The sequence below is a fragment of the Bombyx mori genome, chromosome 13, assembly GCF_030269925.1.
Source record: "Bombyx mori chromosome 13, ASM3026992v2".
Lineage (NCBI taxonomy): Eukaryota > Metazoa > Arthropoda > Insecta > Lepidoptera > Bombycidae > Bombyx > Bombyx mori.
Window position 1 is genome coordinate 10,085,819 of NC_085119.1, and position 21,978 is coordinate 10,107,796.

Genomic DNA, 21,978 nt, shown 5'->3' on the forward strand with positions numbered 1-21,978 from the left:
TATTAATGACTCCAGATTGTAGTAGCCACTATGGGACAGTGGTTCCGGAAGTGGCGCATTGACATCAATCCCACGAAAAGCACAGCGATGCTCTCCAAAAGGGATCGCCCTCCGAATACCACTTCGAGCAACCCACTCCCTAATAGGCGGGTTAACGCCTCCGCCGTTAGCCCCATCACTCTGGCCAGCCCATACCGTGGGCCTCGAAGGTCAAATATCTAAGCGTCACCTCGACAGGGATGACATTCCGACCCCATATCAAAACGGTACGCGACCCTGCCGCCTTCATATTAGGACGCCTCTATCACATGATTTGCAAGCGAAGTAAATTGTCCCTTCGTAATAAGGTGACACTACAAAACTTGCATACGCCCCGTCGTGACCTATGCAAGCGTAGTGTTCGGTCACGCGGCCCGCACCAACTTGAAACCCCTTCAAGTCATTCAAACCCGTTTTTGTAAGATAGCCATCGGAGCACCATGGTTCTTAAGGAATATGGATCTCCATGATGATGTGAAGCTTGACTCGGTCAGTATTTACATTCTTTTTTTTTTTTTATTGCCTTTGTAGGCAGACAGACATACGGACCACCTGATGGTGAGTGGTTACCGTCGCCCATGGACTTCAGCAATGCCAGGGGCAGAGCCAAGCCGCTGCCTACCGCTTAATACTCTCCATAAGCCTCGTTTGAAGAAGGACATGTCATAGCGCTCGGGAAACACCGTGGAGGGGAGCTCATTCCATAGCCGGATTCCATTCGGCATCATTGCGCCACTTTGAGAAGGTGGCATCATTGCGCCACTTTGAGAAGGCGGCACAACACAAAAACACACTTGTCCCACACGGAAATTATATAACCGATCCTGTGGACCAAATGGTATACAGTTGACGTCGCCCTAAACACGTCATTACGGATCCTCCCGATCCATTAACGGTGCTTTTAGGTACCTCAAGCACCGGTCACCGTCCTCGCTTGCGACGAAGGACTACGAGTAAAGTAACCCAAATACACAGCTCACTGAATTTTTCGCCGGATCTTCTCAGTGGGTCGCGTTTCCGATCCGGTGGTAGATTCTGCGAAGCACTGCTCTTGCTAGGACCAGTGTTAGCAACACTCCGGTTTGAGCCTCGTGAGCTCACCCACACGTCAAGGAGAATCTGAAATAGCCTCTCAAGGCTATCAGCATAGGTAGAGTAAAAAAAAGTGTATTAACTTTCAAGTCAATCTTGCTAATTATTATTACGTTCATAGGTTTCCCCTTTCTCAGTTCAGTCTGTCGACAGAGCCGGTAGAACTGTAGGTATATACGGGCTTTTGGCCAAGTCATATACGGTAGCTATGAGTCAATATACTAGTTTTTATTACGTGTAGTACCTAAGTTTGGTTTTCTTCAAGCTGCAGGAACTTTGTTACTATTCTGCATGTTTAATTATAATAATTATTATTATCTTATTATTAATTCTTATTATCTTATTTATTTTACCTTACAGTATGTATGAACATATTGTGATTTCATTTAAAATAATTTCCTATACCATAAATAGTAAAACCTATATAATAAAACCTATGTAACCAGTAGATTCGCAATGGGACCACTACAATAGGACTTCAATGTATTGAAAATTAGAATCATCATCTAAAAATCAATGAGTGCACATTTTAGGGCCTTATCATACTTATTATACTCGTGCGATCATTCTTAAAGCGGAGCGGGCGCGCAACGTACACGCCGCGCATGCGCAGCGTAGACGTCATTTTGTACTGTCTACTGTCTCCTAAAAACGCATGGAGTTAATAAGTAGGTACCTAAAATACTAACTCTATGTAAAAACGCCAACCAGTCCGGCCTGCCTCACTTCAATCCGTGTGTCTTCATGTCATAGTAAATTTGTATCAGATACATCAACTCAAAAAAATGTAGTTCTTAACATTCGTAGGTAGAAGCGAAACTGTTTTGGATTATTTTTTATTCGTTTGCCAAAAAACACAAAGCAGTCGCTCTCTTCCATTCGATTAATTGATAATGGATCCTCCAATTCGTCGATGCTTTCGTTTTCGCCTTCGAAGTAACAAAACCGTTACTGAGTGTATTGTACGTCGTTAACTCGCTACAAATACGCGATAAAAACGTTGCGTATTCGCCAGGCTCAAGTAAAAAAAAACACAGGGTATTAAATACTTTCTGAGAACTCCCCCAATCATAGTAAAGGATAGGTTTACTTTTAAATGATGTCATCGGAATGAAAGGTTACAAGAAGAAAGATAAATTATACCAAATATTGATTATACAGTCGCGTTCGATCCGCAGGCGAGAACGGTCACGCCACACCAAAAATCGTTGAGTTAAATAGTGTTTTTACCAAATTGTGAATATAAAATCAGTTTTTAGTGATAAAAATCAGTGTTATACACCGTTGGATGCGCGCTAAAATTCCGCATCTATTACCATTTCTGGTGAAAAATTTGGACTTAAATCAAGCGAAAAAATAAGAAAAAACTGCTAAAAATCAAAATTTGAAGTGTTAAAAATTCATAAAAATGGCAACTTTGTAGTGAAAACATAGTGAAAAGTGTCTTTCGGTGCGCGCTCGAAAGCTCTTCTTAAAGGGGATTGCCCACTCTCCATAGTGTGCTAGGCCCAAGATGGACATCAAATATTACTATAAAAATGTACTGATTCAAATTCTTAAATGTATTGGATATCTAAAAAATATATTGAAATTGACGCCACTATTATAAAAAATATAATAAAAATAAAAACTCGTTTTGAAGTTAATTTTCTATATAAATAAGTGTCGGATTGTGAGATACTTCAAGAACTTTTCTTTTCTTAATGTTTAAGATGTATTTTTATCCAATAGGGTATAAAAACACACTTAATTCTTTAAATATCTATATTTTCTTCATCTTCATACACAATTAGTATCGTCTAAAAATAGCAAAGGAGAGCATATACACGGTTTTAAATCTCGGTCAGGGTAAAACCACAATTCACACAATGTTTTTTAGTCGTAGTATGAAACGTTATTGATAAAAGTAAAATAAATCGAAGAAAAATCAAAACAGATCCATTTTGTACGCAAGCACAACACCACAAGCAGCAAGCGAAGTGTCAGTCAGTCAGATTAAATTCAGTGTTGTCAGTATAAAGAAAAATAATTACATGAAATTCATATATCGATTATTTTTTTAAATAACCGATAATTGATTTATATCTTAATCTTTTTTGAAGTGAAACTTCTTTATCGGCGTTGGAAAAAAATTTACCGTCACATTTTTCGGTTACGCGTCACATTTTTCCGTTACGCGCCATCTTTTTCTTCACCATTCATTGTTGCCGTACACAAGTGAAGGTGCCTCTTTACTCGGTAACAATAATTATAAAATACCGATGATTTTAAGTGGAGATTTTAATGTAAATTTTGCATCGGAAAATTCTTTGAAGCTAGTTGAATTTCTGAAAGATAAATTGAATTTATCCATGAAAAACAGTCCTCAAACGTCAACAACAAGATCTGGCACTACAATTGATGGAGTTTTTACTCGGTCACTAAATTTCGTGGAATGTAAACCATATATTTCATATTTCAGTTACCATAAGCCATTAATTACAAAAATATATAATGACAATGACAATGATAGTAATAATTCTATTACAATTAATGAAATGCTGTAATAATCTTAGTAGCAAAAAGGTAAAGTGAAATAATTGTATTATTTGTATTCATGTCTATGATAATAAAATCCTTTTGTTTAAACTTTATCTAATTTAACTTTATTTAACCAATTTCTAGAAAGTTGCATGTAGATCATTTTTCGAAAAATAAGGCCATAAACAAGTTTCACTTCTTACGTGTGTACACTAGTACACGCACACATTTTTTTTACGAGTACACATTATTTTTTATGTTTTTGTTTTAGTTGTACATATTTAAATAACAATACTAGTAAAGTTTTTTTTATTGCTTAGATGGGTGGGCGAGCTCACAGCTACCCTGGTGTTGCTAAGTGGTTACTCGAGCCCACATACATCTACAACTTAAATGCGCCACCCACCTTGAGATATAAGTTCTAAGGTCTCAAGTATAGTTACAAGTTAAAGTCCAATGGGTATGTCTTCGATGTTATTTTATGTGCATAAAATCCATTAAAATCGTTTGATTAATGATAATACTTAAAATGATTTATTTATATGTTTTATTATACTCAAAATATTTACTTCATACGTAAAAGGATTTGAAGCTGGCAATATTTTTCCCGCAAAAATAAAAATCCTTGTTTTTTCAATAGAGTTACTTTTTTTAAACAACTTATTGTAAACTATAGTGGCGCTTATTTGCAAGAAAGTATATGCATATTTATTTATGACAAAATTAATGCACTAAGTATTTTTTCTATAATCTATTGTCCGCTTTGGGCCTGAAATGGGCCATCCCCTTTGTCTCGAAACTGAAAATTGGACAGTGAGAACTATTAAAAATTACCAAAAAACTAAAATTTTTCTAAAAATTTTTTACTTTTCGGCGTGCGCTGCTTTAAAGCGATCGATGACCCTATATTTTTATAGTGTTAGTGTATAGGCCCTGGAAAGGCGCTTCCGTGGACACCTCAATTTGATTTTTCCGATTGAAGAAAAAGGAGAAAATTAGCAAAAACCAACGTAAGCAAACCCACGTGGTCGAGGTTCCAGCTGTGGGAGGCACTTTCCAGGACTTCGTACGGATAAAGGACCAAGCGTAACCGACATTGCCAAAAAAGTAATTTAAAATATTAAGAACTTTAGAAGATATAGCTGATTATGTAAAAATCGAAAAATATTTTTACATGTAAATTCAGAAAATGAACGACGACCCCATTATTTCTTGGTGCCTCTGGATCGACCTTCACGAGGGGCTCATTTTAATATACTATTTAGATTTCTGCTACCAATGTTCACTGAGTAAATCAGGAAAATCTAAATCGGCACTACCACGTGGTCGAGGTTCCAGCTGTGGGAGGCACTTTCCAGGACTTCGTACGGATAAAGGACCAAACGTAACCGACATCGCCGAAAAAAGTAGTTAAAAATATTAAGAACTTTGGAAGATAATGTTGATTATGTAAAAATCGAAAAATATTTTTACATGTAAATTCGGAAAACGAACGACGACCACATTATTTCTTGGTGCCCCTGGATCGACCTTCACAAGGGGCTCATTTTTATATACTATTTAGATTTTTGCTACCCATATTCACGGAGTAAATCAGGAAAATCTGAATCGGCACTACCACGTGGTTGCAGTTCCAGCCGGGGGAGGCACTTTTTGGGACTGGGACCAAATAAAGGATTGAAGTCTGCATACAGTGCCAGAAAAAATAGGAGAAAATATCCAGAATCCTGGTAGAAAATGCGTTTTTTTTTGATATTATGAAAAACATTTTTAGTAGTAGTAAGATTAGATAGTTAGTATTTAGACTTAGTCAAATGTTATGATTGGACTGCATATATTATAAGCTAAATTTTTAAATATTTTTGACACAGACCCCCCTTTACAGGGTCTGACAAAACATATTGGGCTCTGCAGTAGCAATATTTTATTTATTTAGCTGTTTCCCATCTGATCTGTTATTCTGAAACAAATTCTGACCGCATCCCCCGCGTGATACTGCACGACAATTGTAGGTTGTACTGACAACCATTCATTTTGTGTGTAGTCCGCGAGGCATGTGGATTGTGGAGCTGAGTATAATTCTATAGTAAATTTTTTGCATATTTTGACATTGACAATCTTGTCAAATTTTTTACTGACACAAAATTGACTTTGCTGCGCAATTATTTTGACATAATATTGTTGGACTCTGTACACCCACAATATAATTATACTAACTATCATTTGATGAAAAACTTTTTTAATGAAAAATTATTTGATCTGTGCAAAATTGTCTTTCAACATAGAATTTTGGTTCTAGGGATTCTTGCCGTGATATTGTATTCCAATATCACTCAAAAATTCCTCTTGCTGAATCTGAAATAGCTTACTGGAAAGTTGATTTGACCTAAGTTGTATATTTTAAAGTGCCTCTATACAGCACTGAGTTAGTTTTAAGACAACCCGCGGCTCCTCTTACTTCAGCGATGAGTCATCCCGAGGGTCATGGACCAAAAACCACAGCCAGAGCTTCCACAGTCTCTCCTAAACCCAAACCGAAACAAGGCGACGCGAAAAAGTTTTCGGTGCCCCCCCAAACGATTTCGGTTAGGAGGAGCATCGGGGAATGGGAGAAGGCTTCATATACATGCAAATTGGACGAAGCAACAGCATGCGCGGGCAGAGCAAAACAACAGCTCAACGCCGCACGCAACTTGAAAGGGGAGTTAAAAATTGAAGCCTTTAAAATGCTGGATAGGTTACTCGAAATTGTGAAAAAGTTGGAAATGCCCTCGAAAACAAAGGTAGAGAAGGAGGTCATGAAGCAGATGTACCGCGAAAATAGCAAGACAGAAATGGGCACGAGCAACCTGAAAAATATTATTGAGGAGCATAGTAAGGTTTTGGGAGAGACTGTGAAAGAAATGGACCGACTACGCACGGTTATTAGGAGACACGAGGAGAAAATGGATGACACGGCACAAAACGCCGAAAAACGAGATGGGGGACATAGCGGTGGAGAGTTTCTGGCGGAAATCCGTGAGCTCAAGCGACTCACACAAGAGACCCGGGTACGGACCGACGAGGCGCAGGGGGTAATTCCCTCGTACGCGGAGGTCCTGTCTCGGCCACCAGCCGCTAGAGTGGACAAGCCGAAGTTCTCCGTCATCGTGGGTTCAAAAAACGTCATCGATACTAGTGCTGATGTCATAGAAAAGCTGAGAGGGGCGTTAGATGCACGGCGCAGCGGTCTAAAGATAGAGCGTCTCCGTAGGGTACGCGATGCGAAGGTGGTTTTGAGCTGCGCGAGTAAAGAGGAGATGGAAAAGTTGTCCGAGCAGCTAAAGAACGATAAGAACCTTACTGCCGAGGTGGCTAAGAACAAAAAGCCACTCGTCGTGCTTAAAAATCTCATGGCGTACAATACGGATGACGACATCCGAACGGCACTCGCTGAGCAAAACCGGCACCTGCTGGAGGATCTTTCAGCCGACGAAACCGCCGTGGAGGTAAGGTACCGGAGGAGGGCGAGGAATCAACAGGAGTGCCACGCCGTCCTCCAGGTATCGCCCGAATTATGGCAAAGGCTAACGTCGGCTGGAAGAGTATACATTGACCTCCAGCATGTGAGGGTGCAGGACCAGTCACCACTGGTGCAGTGCACCAGATGCCTGGCGTACGGCCACGGCCGGAAGCAGTGCGCGGACGATGTGGATCTCTGCAATTACTGTGGCGGTCCGCATCTCAAAAGTTCGTGCACGCAACTGGCGGCCGCCCAGGCACCGAAGTGTATTAACTGCACCAGGGCCAAGCTGACTGAAACTGCCCATACGGCATTTGGTGACTGCTGCCCTGTTAGGAGAAAGTGGGATGCGCTGGCCAGGGCGGCAATAGCCTATGGCTAGGGCTGCTCTGGCTGGTGGCCCGCCGGACCCGATAGTGTGGCGGTCCGAAACGTCGTTAAGCCTACTCGGCTCGAACTTTTGAACCTCGGGGTTACTCACGGCTGAAAAATATAAATAAAAATAAAATAAGATGAGTTTTGTAAACTCCATAGGATGGCTGATGACCATAGAATTTTGATGTAAAATCTATTTAGTTATTAAGTAAAACCCTCTGGAGTTTACAAAATGTATTTTCTTTTAAGAACATCTATGTAAAATAACTATACAATAATTATGAAAACTGTAAATAGTAAATAGAAGAAGATTAAAACCGTAATTTAGAAGTAATGGAAAGGAAATAGTAAGACATTAATACGATGTAAAAGATATACAATAAGTAGAATATAAAATAATGATGAAAATAGGTTAAAAATATTAGCTAGAATTAGATAAGTATATAAAAGTTAGAAAAAGTTAAAATAGGTATATAATTACTGGTATAACTGTTATACTAGGTTATATGGTATTGTAGAACTTTATACAAAATAAATAAAAAATTCCTGGTTCCGTTATTAATCCTACAATAAATAAACAAGGGCTCTGATTATGTCAGAGGAGTATTCGCGGGCCGGGCCTAAAGCGTCCGGACAAAAAAAAAAAAAAAAAAAAAATATTGATTACCGGTAAAATGGGGCGATTAGGGATTGAGAGGCGAATCGGGAAAAAACCGGGAAAATCTTTCGACGCTCAATATAAGTTTTATATTCGTTGCAAAATCTTCCATTTTTTGTAGTTTAATAGTAGAATGTTGAAAGTTCACAAAACAACTCTGAATATGCATGATAATAGCTGCTATCTTATAAAAAATCGCGTTTCAAATTAACTTCCTGTGGTGGTAATTATTTTAGTGCTAGAAACTTTGCTCTCTTTTATTTATTTGATAATAATAGAAGACGACTATGATTTATAAACGTTATTTAGTGTTTGAACCAGCATATATATTAAAGGTAAGTCTCAGTTGTTATTGGTTTTAATGTATTTGATTAAATAAAAATACATGTAAAAATCTGTTGTTTTCGGGGATATTGGGGACGTCTTAGGTACAAATAACAACGAAAAAGGGGTCAATTGGGATGAGAATACGTGAAATGGAAACGACCTAAGTATAAATAGGTACAGGTTTGTAGGGCTGTCTATGTAGTTATAACAATATTTTTTAAATTTGTTGGTAAAAATCTGGTTTATTCGAAGCGAAATTGGGAATAAGTCTTTAGTTGAAATAGATAAGCAATTTAATATAAGTAAGTGGACAAAAATGTCTAAGTAATCTATAATGAAATATTTAATATTTGTTCAGAGTGGGGGTATTCATCTGATTAATCCATGGAATAACCGACACACCTAATCTCTTAACCCAGATAGAAATATCAGCACTGTCGATTGCACCTATAATTGAGGTGATGTCTGCCATGTACTTTTGTCAGTTTTTCAATTATTTTTTTTGATGATCACTTTGTTGGTGCAACTAAATAAATAAATAAATTAAAACTATATATAAAAATAAAAGTAGTGCCAACCCTAGCAAATTTCTCATTTCGTCCCAATTAACCGCAATTTTCGGGTAAATAGGGATTACACCTATTTTTGCATTTTTTGCTTAAACTGGAATGCTAGTTGCATAATTTTAAATTGGATAACAAAGATGCCCCCAAGACTCAATCATTTTGATCCTGACATAGCATTATATACATCGACAGCTACCTTAAAATTGCTCATAAAGTTGGAATTTGTCCCTAATCGCCCCATTTTACGGTATATGTTTTGACCATAGAGTTACTATTCTAACTGGAGTGCTTACTTCGTTTGACATAAAAACTAAAAATATACTTTATCTCTATGGCTTAAAGTTTATTTTTAAATAGCAAAAGATGTAAGGAAAAACGGTCTGAAAAGAGAATGATTATTAAGTAGTGGTGTCCCTCTCGCACATTTTACAAACAAAAAGCAGTGTTGCTAGCTTAGAGGATTTTCCATAAAATCTCGGAATTTGGACCCCCGTCTTAGTTATCAAAAATGACTTTTAGTGGTTAGTGGATTTTTTAGTAGCTTGGGCGTTGTTGAAAATTATTAATAAGGTTAAAATCAATCCACTTTACAGAATTTTAAACATTTTATGACAATAATATATCTAAATACATATTATTTAAACGATGTGACTTAAACTTAACTAGAAAATGTTGCGACAATTTAAAATTTCCATCAACGTCAAAAATTAAATTGGTTCAAAATAAACGTACAAAGTTATGGTGAAATTAGTTTCTGATGATGACAATTTATTAAAATAAATTATATAAGAAGTATTGATTATATGATATATATTGATTTTTAATAGAACATCATATATTAATAAAGCTCATTAACAAAAAAAAATATTGTTCTATATTAATAAGAATTCTGTTTAATGTAAAATTTAATGGTAGGTACGTAGATTTCTGATGGTTTTCATGTTGAATTTGGTGGGAAGCCAGATTAATTGTTGGCATCACCGAAAAAGAGCTATGAATGGATTAAAAGAAAAATGGCGTCTATTTACGTTTGTAGTGTGAAGTTAAAATGGCACTGATACAGCTTGTGGCTTGTTTTTTTTCGAAAATCGTGAAAGTTTCCGTGTAATCATGGTGAACACTTTTAATGTAAGTGGTTTTAAGCGAGAATCCTCTTCAGTTTGTGGAATATCCTTCCATATGTCAGATTCATTGATAAATTTTTACTAGTGTGAGCATATATTTTTAAAATGTGAGATATTTTTTCTCATTATAATATTTAATACCATTTGTCTTGTAAATTGTACTTAATCTATGTCATATACTAAATTTGAAAAAACAATCGTGAAAACTATAATTTTGCAATGTATTTTTCATATTATAAGAGCCATCACGTGGTATTTCTTGAACTTTTTTTATTGTATTGAATAGCGTCGCACGCAAGCATGTATATCATTTGCCTGACGTTAAGCGAACGAGGAGGATCTTCTAGTAAATATGACGTTGGAATTTCTGGAAAATGTCCTTTAAAAAGGTCAAACAAGAAGAATCAAGTACTCAAACGCAAGAAATAAAAAATACCCCGAGAAAAGCAAAATTACGACAAGATGTTAAGGTATTGAAACAAAAACTTAAAAGTCGCGAAATAGTGATTGTAAATATAAAGTCGATTTTAGATTTATTAAAGACTAGCGACCCGCCCTCGCTTCGCTTCGGAAACATTAAAACACACACGAAACCAAAAAATAACATAAAAAAATTAAAAAAAAGTAGCCTATGTTCATCAGGGACAATGTCGGCTTCTAATGGAAAAATAATTTTTCAAATCGGTCCAGTAGCTTCGGAGCCTATTCGAAACAAACAAACAAACAAATCTTTCCTCTTTATAATATTAGTATAGAAAAATTGCGATTTTTAATTGAATTGATATTTAAATTGCGAAATTTTAATGATACTCATGGTCCACTTAGATATTGATTAAAATAAATTATGTATTTCGTTGAAAAAAAAGAATTTACTTAAAATAGAGGAAATGTTATATTATAAGACTACAGAAAATTTACTGAACTTAATAATAATAATATAACCAATATTTTGTAAATAGAGATCAAGTACTATGTGTATTGTGTTATGTGTATTGACTTGTCATTTAAGAGTTATTTAATTGTCTACATATAACAAATAAATGAATTTTAGTTCATTTCATTTTATTACCCATTGTGTTTTATTTCCTAAAATGTAACTATTAGACTTAATATACACGTGTCATGAAAATAGCACAGAAGTAAAAATACAAGTAATTTTAAATCAATTGAAGATGTGAATGTAGGAAAAGAGCACCCGATACGCGCAGACCATGTGTGTTGCAGTGTCTCACTCAGTGTGTCAAATATTAATTTGCACGGCCCACTTAGCCAGTACACTAAAGTAGGAATTGCGTAATTAAGTTCAACATAATATTTAAGTCGCGGTTGAGTATTCGGACGTTAAACATGAGTTTGAGGAAGTTTAAGTAATAGAACTGAGGTAATGATGTTTGTAATAAAACTCAGTGCTAGATTTTCGACAACGCAGCAACTTCCAAAAAAAACCGTCGAAAAAAGGCACCATGACGACGAAGCAATGTTTAGAATTGAATTTACATAAATAAAACGTTGCAAGCACGTGTTTTGTATTTACATAAGGTTACACAGAATTACTTTAGGTAAATTTAAAGCTGATGCATGTGTATAATTTTGTCCTATAAATAAATTTTACATGGTCACCACATTAGACAAGGACACCGCGACCAAAAAGTATTCTCTTTCGAGACCGATTTCTCGGCATTAGACAGCACTCCAGTTGTAGGTACTTATTAACTCCATGGTTTTGACATAGAACTTTATTATCAACTTTTTTCTGATTAAAACATGCGTCGCGGGCCGCATGAAAACAAGCTGTGGGACACATCCGGCTCGCGGGTCTTTGTCTGGACAGCCCTGGGTTAAGCTGGTTGCAGACCGAAAACTAAGCCATCCCAAAGCTAAACTAAGCAAGCTAGGCTAAGCTAAGCTAGAAATAAATGGCGTGTACACCAAGAGCTAAGCCAAAGCTCAGTCAATGTTGCGAAGTTCAATTAGACGGACGACGCTCGCCATGAAAATAATCGATGAAGAAAGTTCCGATGATGAATACTTTACACATAGAAAAAGAGGATATTAATACACTTATTAATTAAGAAAAGGACATTCCAGATTTTGGATATGCATTTTCAGTTATATTATAGTGTTACAAGAGTTCAGTTCCATAGTGCAGGAAATTGATTAACAATTTCAATAAATTGCTCCCTATTCGCTACAAAAGGACCGTGCGTACGACAAAGGACACTGGACAGCACTGGCGAAGGATGTGCGAAAGGCGTGCGGGGAAGGCGAGAGGGACTTAGCTTAGCTCGTGTAATCGGCCTACACATTTAACTTAGCTTCGCATATTTTAGTTAGCTCACGTAGCTTAGTTCACAGTTTGCGGTTACACGCAAGTATGGAAAGCTGCGTCAGCTATACGAGCTAAGCTAAACTAACTTAGCTTTGCGCTTGGTCTGCAACCTGTATTATTGTTTAGGTAAAATGTGTAAGCCGGGCCCTTTTTTAAGCTTTAAATTTTCATATTATTTTTTTTAGTTAAAAATAAAACTACCATTTTTGACTAAAAGGTATTTTATTGCTGTGTAAAAAACCACTCCGAATCCAGATTTCCTGAAAATCTGGTTGATGTAACAGACTACATAAAATAGTTACCGATGGGTTCCCATGTGGATAAGCTGAATGTCGGAGACCTAGTAAACAGAAAACTGCTACAATTTAATACTTACGTGGATGCGCCAAAAACTGCTTTCCTCTGCTGACGCGTAATATCGGCCGGCAAAATGATTTAAAAACTGCCATTACGTTTATTACAAACGTATTTAAGTAAATACATGATGCAATGAGAATCTGGTTTGTATATGTTGGTGTGTACAGTACTAGTAATATAGTACTGGTAATTGGTACTATGGTGTAATAGTACATTTGAATTTGATAATAATTAAAACGTTTAAAATGTATTTAAGTATAATATATTATATAATATGTATGAATCTTATGTCAAAAATGTTTCTGTATGATATTTGAAATAAAATTGAAAATTAGCAACATTTTTACAAACCTGTTTTTATTTGACGGTAGTTGGATTGGTAGAAGAACGGCTTATGTTGTTGGATCGCTAGCTTTGAAAACCTATTTTTAAACTTACCATTATAAGATACAAAATACAAATCACCAGCAATTTAATTCCTGTAAATACTAGTAATGGACTGCAACGAGATTTGAAGCCGTTGAACCTGCAATTCTCAATGGAAAGACCAAAACTAAAAGATACAACTAGCTGCTGATGCTGATGTGATACTGTAGGGACTGGAATAAACAAAGTGACAGAGTTTCTCTCTTGCAAGTATCAACAAACTTGAAAATTTCCAAAGAATAAAAAATCGAATAAAAAATCATTCATCGTCATCATCAATCCAGGCACTCATTCGTTAATAGTTGCTTCGATTTCTGAAAGATGCCCCATTATTTCTATAGTCCCGTCTTCCATAACCTCTACCCCTCCCACTTGAACCAGAGAACCGGCTACTGTTTATTCTTGAGCTGTATTTCCCTGATGGTGGTGTATACATTTTAAGGTTTCTATCACTGCTACGGGACCGTTTTTCTGGAGATTCTTTTTCACCTCCATTGTCAAATGTAATAGGGCGGTGACGTTTTTGGGGCGAATCTTTGGTGGCATCACTAGTGCTGGCTGTTTGTTTTTCCTAAAAATAATGATAAATTATCTATTTAATAATCAAATTATATTGTCTTAATTTATTAATTATCTTTTACAATTTTTAGTCATTTTAATACGCTTTTATGAAGTACGGTTGAGATATGAGTTATTAACCAATCTCATTAATCAAGATTTTATAACTGTTGGTCATTAAGTAAACCTTTTAATGGCAGAGAGTTGTGTAATTTGATATTTAGAAAAGATTTTAGTTTCTTACCTCTTTCTCAGATTTTTTTGATTTAAATGAAAGCTGAACTTTGCTTTTAAATGATGGTGGGGTACGGAAAATGTCTCTAATTAAAGTATTAATGTTTGAAGTAGTCTTTAATGCAGCTACTTTTAATTTACTTTCTTCGGAATTTTCATCTTCGGTTTTTTGAGACTGAAACAAATTATTCAATATAAGATAAATTTATATTAACAAATTTAAAAGTAATTTTAATAGTCCGCAAATTGTTATTGACAGAAGATTAGCATTAGTGTGCTGTTTTAATATGTTGAAAAACATTATCCTTCAGAACTCACTTGTGTCACTTCCTTTAATTTTTTAATATAGCCTTGTGTGAGACGAGCAGTATATTGTAAACGTAAACGTAGCATCTTAAGTTTCGCGGCATCGCTAGTTAATGAATTAGGTGATTTTCTGCATAGTGAATGTAATGCAAACAATGCACATTCCACGTGTGAAAACTGCAGTGATGGTGCAGTTTTAGTTTCCTCAACTTTATCTTCTTTGGTCTTCTGAGTTTCATCTTCTACTGGAGCTTCAGGCAAATAATCCTTGAAATACATATAAATATTATAAAACAAGGGCATGTTGTGATGCAGATTCAGACGTGAAGGAATTCACTTTGAACAAGTAACTATTCTGATTGAATCTTTGACCCCAACAGTGGGCAACAATATTCAACAATATCATGAATGAGTTGAACTCAGATATCTGGTTAAAATTATGTTGTTGTGTGTGTGTTACACAGAACATAAGGTATTGTGTGTGTGTGGATTCATTTATGGTTTATATTCCATATAATTACTAAATTTCCTAAAAAATTTTTTTAGCTAATTTGTTATTTACTTGTAATATTTTATAAGCATATATTATACATACATATTTATAAACAACATTATTATACACAATATGCATATTTCAATAAAATAATAATTTAATATAATAAAAAATGAGAATATGATAGTAGATAATAATACTGATTTAAATAAATTTCATGCAGAAACAATTATTTCCTCTTTTGAACTCATCTCATGTTACACTAAATTAACGTCAGTTGAATTATTTTTCATCCCATAGTTAATAGTACGATTTTGTTTCTGTTTTGGATAAAAACTTGCATAGGGAGAGGTCCATATAATAATTAAACCCTTATACAGAGAGATCTTTAGAATTCCAACTTCTGTGGTCGAACTATTTGTTGTGCAACAAAGTTCTCGCTGTTTATCAATAAGTTCTGGTCGATTTTGACAGATATAAAACATTGTGAACCAAGCTTAGACATATGGTAAACAATCCACATCGGTAGATTTTATTGTTGCGTGATATTACTTTTAGTTGTGTGAAAATGAGTCATTTTGTAACCACTAAGCATGATTTGCGTTATTTTTCTCATTTCATTTAAAGAAAACGGCGACCGAAGCGCATCGAGAGCTCCAAAAAGTTCACAGAGATACTACTCTGAGCAAAACAACGTCGGGACATTGAATCCGTAGCTTCAACGACGGATATTTCTTTATTGACGACCGTTTGCGTAAAGGAAAGCTAAATTTTTTCGAAAACATTTAATTCGAGGCATTTCTCGATCCGGAACCGTACCAAACACAAGATCATTTTACTTCTATATTCGGAGTTACTCGTCAAGCCATTTCCAAGGAATTTCATGAAATGGGAATGATTTATTTGGAACCTGAGTTTCATAGTTTCATATGAATTGAAGCCAAGAAATGTATGGTGCCGTTTTTTAGCTTGTGAAATACTGTTCCAGCAGTACAAAAAGGTTTTCTTCATCGCATCGTGACGAATGATGAAAAATGAGCTTAATACAGCAAACTAAAGAGAACATTTTTGGGAACTGCTCATGCCATTAAGTCGTCGCCTAGGCCTAAAATTAGACTCCGAAGGTTATGCTGTGTATTTCGTGGGGTAAGGTCGGCGTTTTTATTATTAACTGCTGGCATCGAATTAAATTATCACTGGAGAAGAGTATCGCAATTAATTAATACGATTAAGCGGAGTACTACGTTTTTAACGAGCAAAGGAACAATAAAGTGATTCTCTTGCATGACAGCGCTCGGCCTCACGTTGCCAAGCCCGCTAAACTGTACTTGAAAGCGCTCAAATGCAACGTCTGACCCCACCTGCCATATTCCCCAGATATTGGGTAGTACCATCATAATGTTTTCTATTCGATGGCACATGGTCTGGCAAGTTAGCAGTTCCACTCATATACAGATATGAAACAATGGCTTAATTTATGGATATCGTCAAAAAACTAACACATCCACCGCCAAGATATTCGAAATTTGCCAGAAAAATATGAAAAAATGGTGGCTAGTAATGTGGAATTTTTATATTTTTATTGCTTGGGTGGGTGGACGAGCTCACAGCCCACCTGGTGTTCAGTGGTTATTCCAGTAACATCGTAGATGTCTATGACATCGATCTATAATCTATAATTTAATTTAATTTATTGTTTAAAAAAAAACAGCAAGAACTTAGTAGTGGAATTATATGAAGGTTCAAATTTTACTTCTTGCAACAAAAACATCACAGCATATCTACATTGTTTCCTAAAATTCATTTGATGAATTTGAGATATTACATTTTGTAAAGCTTTACCAATGCAATATTTGAAATAATATGCAATAAAACATAATTACCATAAGTACTTCAAAAACTGTATCAATTCTTTGTTGAGCATTTTCCAAATCTCCAGAGTATTCTGTTATTTCAGCAAATATTTTTAGTAATTCAAGTTTCGAATCAGATGCTCCATCAGCCACAACAATGTCTTTCCATTTGGGTAGTACATGGTCACAGAAAAAGTTTATAAACTGTGTTGAATCCACTTGGGGCTAAAATTAATATAAAACATATTTAGAATTAGTTGACTAATGTTATGTTTCCATGAAACCAAAAAACCTAGTTGGTAATGTACTATTTATTAAAATACACAGCAGAATTAAATTAAGTACCATTATATTTAAAATACACCAATATTTATACATTATTAATGTTCTGAGATTCTATAGTTTAAAGTTATTGGTGAGTATGCTCTATCCTGCATGTGAAAATTTATATCATAGAATAGTTACAGTGCCTGTGGCTTTGTCGATATTCATTTCAGTAGTCTGTTACAGTCAGTTACTGTAAATTCGTTTACAAACTTTACAATTTAACATACATTACATAAAATAAATCAATTTAAGTAAAATTTAAAATATAAAAATATAATGAAATAAAGCCAGTCGACTTTGCATGATGCAAGTACAATAGCAGACCTCTATTTGATTTATACAGCTAGCTATATTAAAAGGCTTTTAGTTTCCTTATTTCTGTGTAGTTTTTAATACAGTGTAGGTTGACTGTGGATATTTTATTTTGAGACAGTATGCTATTTGGTCATAACACAAATTTTGATCTTCTAAAGTATAACTAACACAGTATAATAAGTGTAATTTAGGACGTATGTCATTCAAATACTCACTGAAAACAAAGGGACAGCATGTTGTGTACATTGTATCAATCTATCTATATATTCAGGATCCTCTGGATGCCAGTCATCAGGAGAAAAAGCTAGAGCTGCAACAATTTGAACCAACTCCTTCTTTCCCAGGGGTGTTTTACCTAATCTTGACCAAGTAAGCAGTTCCATTATATGTTCGAATTCTTCAGCAACAACATCCTGAAAGTAAAATACACATTTTCATAACAGTTTCTTAAGATTTTATTTTATGCTCATATTAACCAAAACTATGTTTTTTTTTACAATTGAGCATAAATTTGAAGCTTTTGGCAATTAGAACACTATATATAGTTTATTAAATTAATATTTCTAACCTCTAAAATTTTTTTGCATTCTGTGATAATGAGTTCCTCAGCTTCTTTGTTGATTATTTCTCTTCCTAATTGTTGAATTTTAGAAGATAAAAACTTGATACATCTTTCTCTAACAATTTCATTTGCTAGTTCACCATCTGTGTTCTGATGAATTTGTGAGAAGATACCAGACAAAGCTCCTTTGGGATCACTTTTCAAAATTGTTACAAGAGAGTTTGTTACTACATTTATCTCTGTAGAATCTTCAGATTGCAATAGCTGGGCTAATATATCAGCAATTCTCTGAGTGTGTTCTTTGTGCTCTTTGCATAAAACTGGCAAATCTTTTATGGCTTGTTTACGAATCTGTTGAACAGAAAAAACAACAAAAATGAAATGAAATCAATTGTCTTTATTCAAAACTTTTTGGATTAGAGGATTGTAGTGGTAATGAACTAGTAATTACTGATAACAAAAACATATTTTTTGTTATCCAATTTCTTTACTGGTACCAGCCTACCTGTTTTTGCATCAAATCTAATCTAATCTGCACTGACGAAAACCTCAAAGTTAATTTCAAGTTTGGGCACACTAGAATATGATAGGTGCTTATCTAATAGCTGGGACTATTTTATCTTTTAGATGAAAGCACAAAAGAAGGAAAGAAGGTCACTAAGTTATCAAAGATGACGACAAGGTGATCTGGGGTGTCACATTAAGTGCCATTATTGATGAAGAACCAAATTCATCCAGTTTAAGCTTATTAAAACAGATAAATGATCAGCTGCTTTTCATATTCTACTCTACTGTTCATCTATCTAGTGGCAAAAGAATTTTATAAGAAATCATTGTTAGAGTGAAAGCTGAAAGAAAAAGCAAGTTAAAGACAAAAGGGCATTGAAAGAAATAAATGAACAAAATACTGATTTTGAGATTGGGTAAAAAGAAGTTATTTTATATTACTTTTACTCTGGTTTTTCTCATTTGTATAGATATACTTTATACTTATTTATTGTATTTAGTATTGGATGTTAAAAAAAACTGTTTTTATTTATTGATAAGCCATTATTCACACAAGTTTTGCACAGGTAGTTTTAAGAATAAATCACAAATTTATTTGAAAAAGACACTGTCAGACACGGACAGACAGTGAGATTACTAATAAATTAAGCTAAGGACTATTTAAATATTGATTTTAATCATTCAAAGACCAATTTACATGTATAGTTAACAAGATTATGAAATTTTTAATTTAATATCATGATACTAGTGTTGTTATACCTGTTATATATGATACTAGTGTTATATATATATATATGTATGTATATATATATATATATATATATATATATATATATATATATATATATGTTATAATAACCTGTTGGTTCTACCAATATTTTGATTTACAAATTTAAACAAAAAATATAAATTGTTATCTTACTGTAATAATTAACATATAGCCTTTCAGCAATTTTGAAGGTAGTAACAAGTTTCATTTCATTTCAACACATAGTACCGACATTGTTGTATGTATCAGTTTTAACAGTGCATGCCAAATAATGACTTTTATATGCAATTCTCTTTATGTAATTTTTGAATTGATTAAGTTTTTTTTTAAATTATCCATAACAAATAAGTAAATAATAAATTTTTTCTCTATAAAATATTAGATTAGAATCTAATCTTATATAAATGGACATTACATGTACCTGCCACTAGCTTTTCTGTCAACTTTAGTTGAATGTTACAAAACACTAGTGTTCTAATACTTGTAAATTGTAGAAAAATGAAAAAGTATACATATTTTCAAAGAAGTCACAATACAGGTTATGATTAGGAGCCTACTATGCTCAGCATAGTATTTTAACAACATTAGATATATAATTTAGGTTGTACTTAAAGGAAAAGTTAGTACTCACAGCAACGTCGTCATCCTCGCACAAGTCAAATTGGGCTTCTATTGCTTGTTCGGATAAAGTAGGAAAACTGTTAAAAAACTTCGCAATGAATTGAGATGCCAAACGTTTCTCTTTGTCAGATCCCTTTACGGCTGCGAGTATTTCCAAGTACTCTTTCTCGTGCTTTATTAAATAAGAAAGTTTATCACATACAATATTTAAGAAACAATTATTGCAATAATAAAGGAACACATATTATATAAACTACACCATAAATTAGAATAATAGAACGTGTTGAAATAATCAAGATAGGTTACCTGTGAAATTTCATCTTTCGCGGCAGCTAAAATATCGTAATTCTTATATAATTTCTCTATATTATCACCAGCCATCTTTTTATGCCCTTTGACTTTTGTTAAAATTAGTCTTACTAACAATAATATTGAAATTAAGTTAATGTAAAATTCTGATGACAATTTTTTTAAGACTACAAGGCAAGCCCAAGCTCATTGATTTTTTAATATTTTTTACGTTCATTGGTAACTCTATTTTTTAGCCTATCGTTTCTATTAAGCAAAACGAGTAAAATTTTATTGGAAGTAAAGCTGTTGAGAAATACTGTGTTATAAATGTTGATATGCTAAAGTACTCGTAAATTTAAAACAGTCGTCTTTAGTTTTAACTGTTATTTTTACCTGTCAGTCGTTGGCTTCGACGGGCTATTCTAGCATTGCCTTGATTGTAGACTCTACAATGTAGAGCGAATCGCGAACTTTTGAGAAGATCCATCGAGTAGCTCAGTGTTAAACTACTTGAAATGCTAATTATCTTCATTAGTATATTAATTACTCTATAGATTTATAATTTGGATTAATACATTATTAATAGACAATAGATTTATAGGGGTAAATTATAAAATAAACAGATTCAATTATTGAGTTCTTGTCGACATCAAAACGATACTAAAATTCGTGAGACATGGGGTTGAAGACTCAGTTGCAAAGTATTACTATTCAGATCAATAAGGTTTCTACTCCGTGATAGAGATAGGCGAAACGGTAATTCCTTCACCGACCTTCTACTGCCTAAGACTTAAATAAGCTTTGTTCCTTATGTCCACTCAATTATAAATAATCAAAAACATATTTTATAACATAAGTTAATTGGTTTTACATATTTTTCTAAATACTATATAGAGTATCTTCTATTTAAGTCTGTAATACATATATGGTACACATCTATTCCACTCCATATTACTTTTTACACCAAAAGTTATGATCATTTAAACCGAAGCATTCTCTGTTCAGTATAGCTTTTTCATTTGATTCAATTGTTGAACACTTCGATCGACATTATTAACTTACTACTTACTACTTACTATTGTTGATCAAAAGTTGAACAGCACCATGGGAATGTAACAGATATTTGTAACAAACACCGAGACTGTGTTGTTTGAAAAATGAATTATTGATCAAATTATGAAATAAAGCAGATTTCCTAATCAAATAATTTGGGAAAAACAAAACAACACCCACTATTACTTTAAATTAAGCCCAAAGAATCCTAAACTAAGGATTTAAAACAGTTCATTGAGTTTGGCACCATACATTATCATAAATTTAATAACGTAAATATTTAAAATTATGTACCTATCCAGGATATGTACTTACGCCATAGATACACTAAAATAAAACACACACTTTGTAATAAATAATATCAACATTTTTGTAATGCAGTCTTAAAATTCTTTGCATAACTTACATAAATAAATTAAGCGGACATATTATCTATGACTTACATTAATACCGGTCACTCACATGCGCACGAATACGCAACCCCGCAAGTGTGGGACGACATTTGCGAATGATTATGCAAAGTTTTCGCTTCATTCGTGGTTTTCCAAGCTGTGTCGGTTTTTTAACAGACATCAAAGCGCGCGAACCACGAACCTTCGCGTAGTCTCCCACACATGCGTTTGTCCAGTTGCGCCGACGATTGCGAAGATAACGGACGTATCGCCATTTTCATAGTTCGTGACGTCTACTGTGTAGCGTATCTTCATCAAAAGAAATCCCATAAAAACAGCATGGCTGTTAATGATGTCTGGGAAAAAATTCAAAACTCATTTT

The 21,978-nt window shown here is 34.3% G+C and overlaps 2 protein-coding genes across 2 annotated transcripts; one reads left to right on the plus strand and one right to left on the minus strand.

Moving 5' to 3' along the window:
• The first annotated feature begins 9 nt into the window (after positions 1 to 9).
• Positions 10 to 12,748, plus strand: LOC134199986 (uncharacterized). The gene is made up of 2 exons (XM_062671834.1): positions 10 to 10,207; positions 10,490 to 12,748. The coding sequence occupies exon 1, from the start codon at positions 6,117 to 6,119 to the stop codon at positions 7,533 to 7,535; it is 1,419 nt and encodes a 472-aa protein (XP_062527818.1). The 5' UTR covers positions 10 to 6,116; the 3' UTR covers positions 7,536 to 10,207; positions 10,490 to 12,748.
• LOC101745719 (apoptosis inhibitor 5) lies at positions 12,736 to 20,375 on the minus strand. The gene is made up of 8 exons (XM_038014987.2): positions 20,167 to 20,375; positions 19,871 to 20,032; positions 17,970 to 18,314; positions 17,617 to 17,814; positions 16,790 to 16,984; positions 14,426 to 14,680; positions 14,118 to 14,282; positions 12,736 to 13,886 (listed from the first exon to the last, which is right to left on the minus strand). The coding sequence occupies exons 1-8, from the start codon at positions 20,239 to 20,241 to the stop codon at positions 13,611 to 13,613; spliced, it is 1,671 nt and encodes a 556-aa protein (XP_037870915.1). The 5' UTR covers positions 20,242 to 20,375; the 3' UTR covers positions 12,736 to 13,610.
• Positions 20,376 to 21,978: the final 1,603 nt, after the last annotated feature.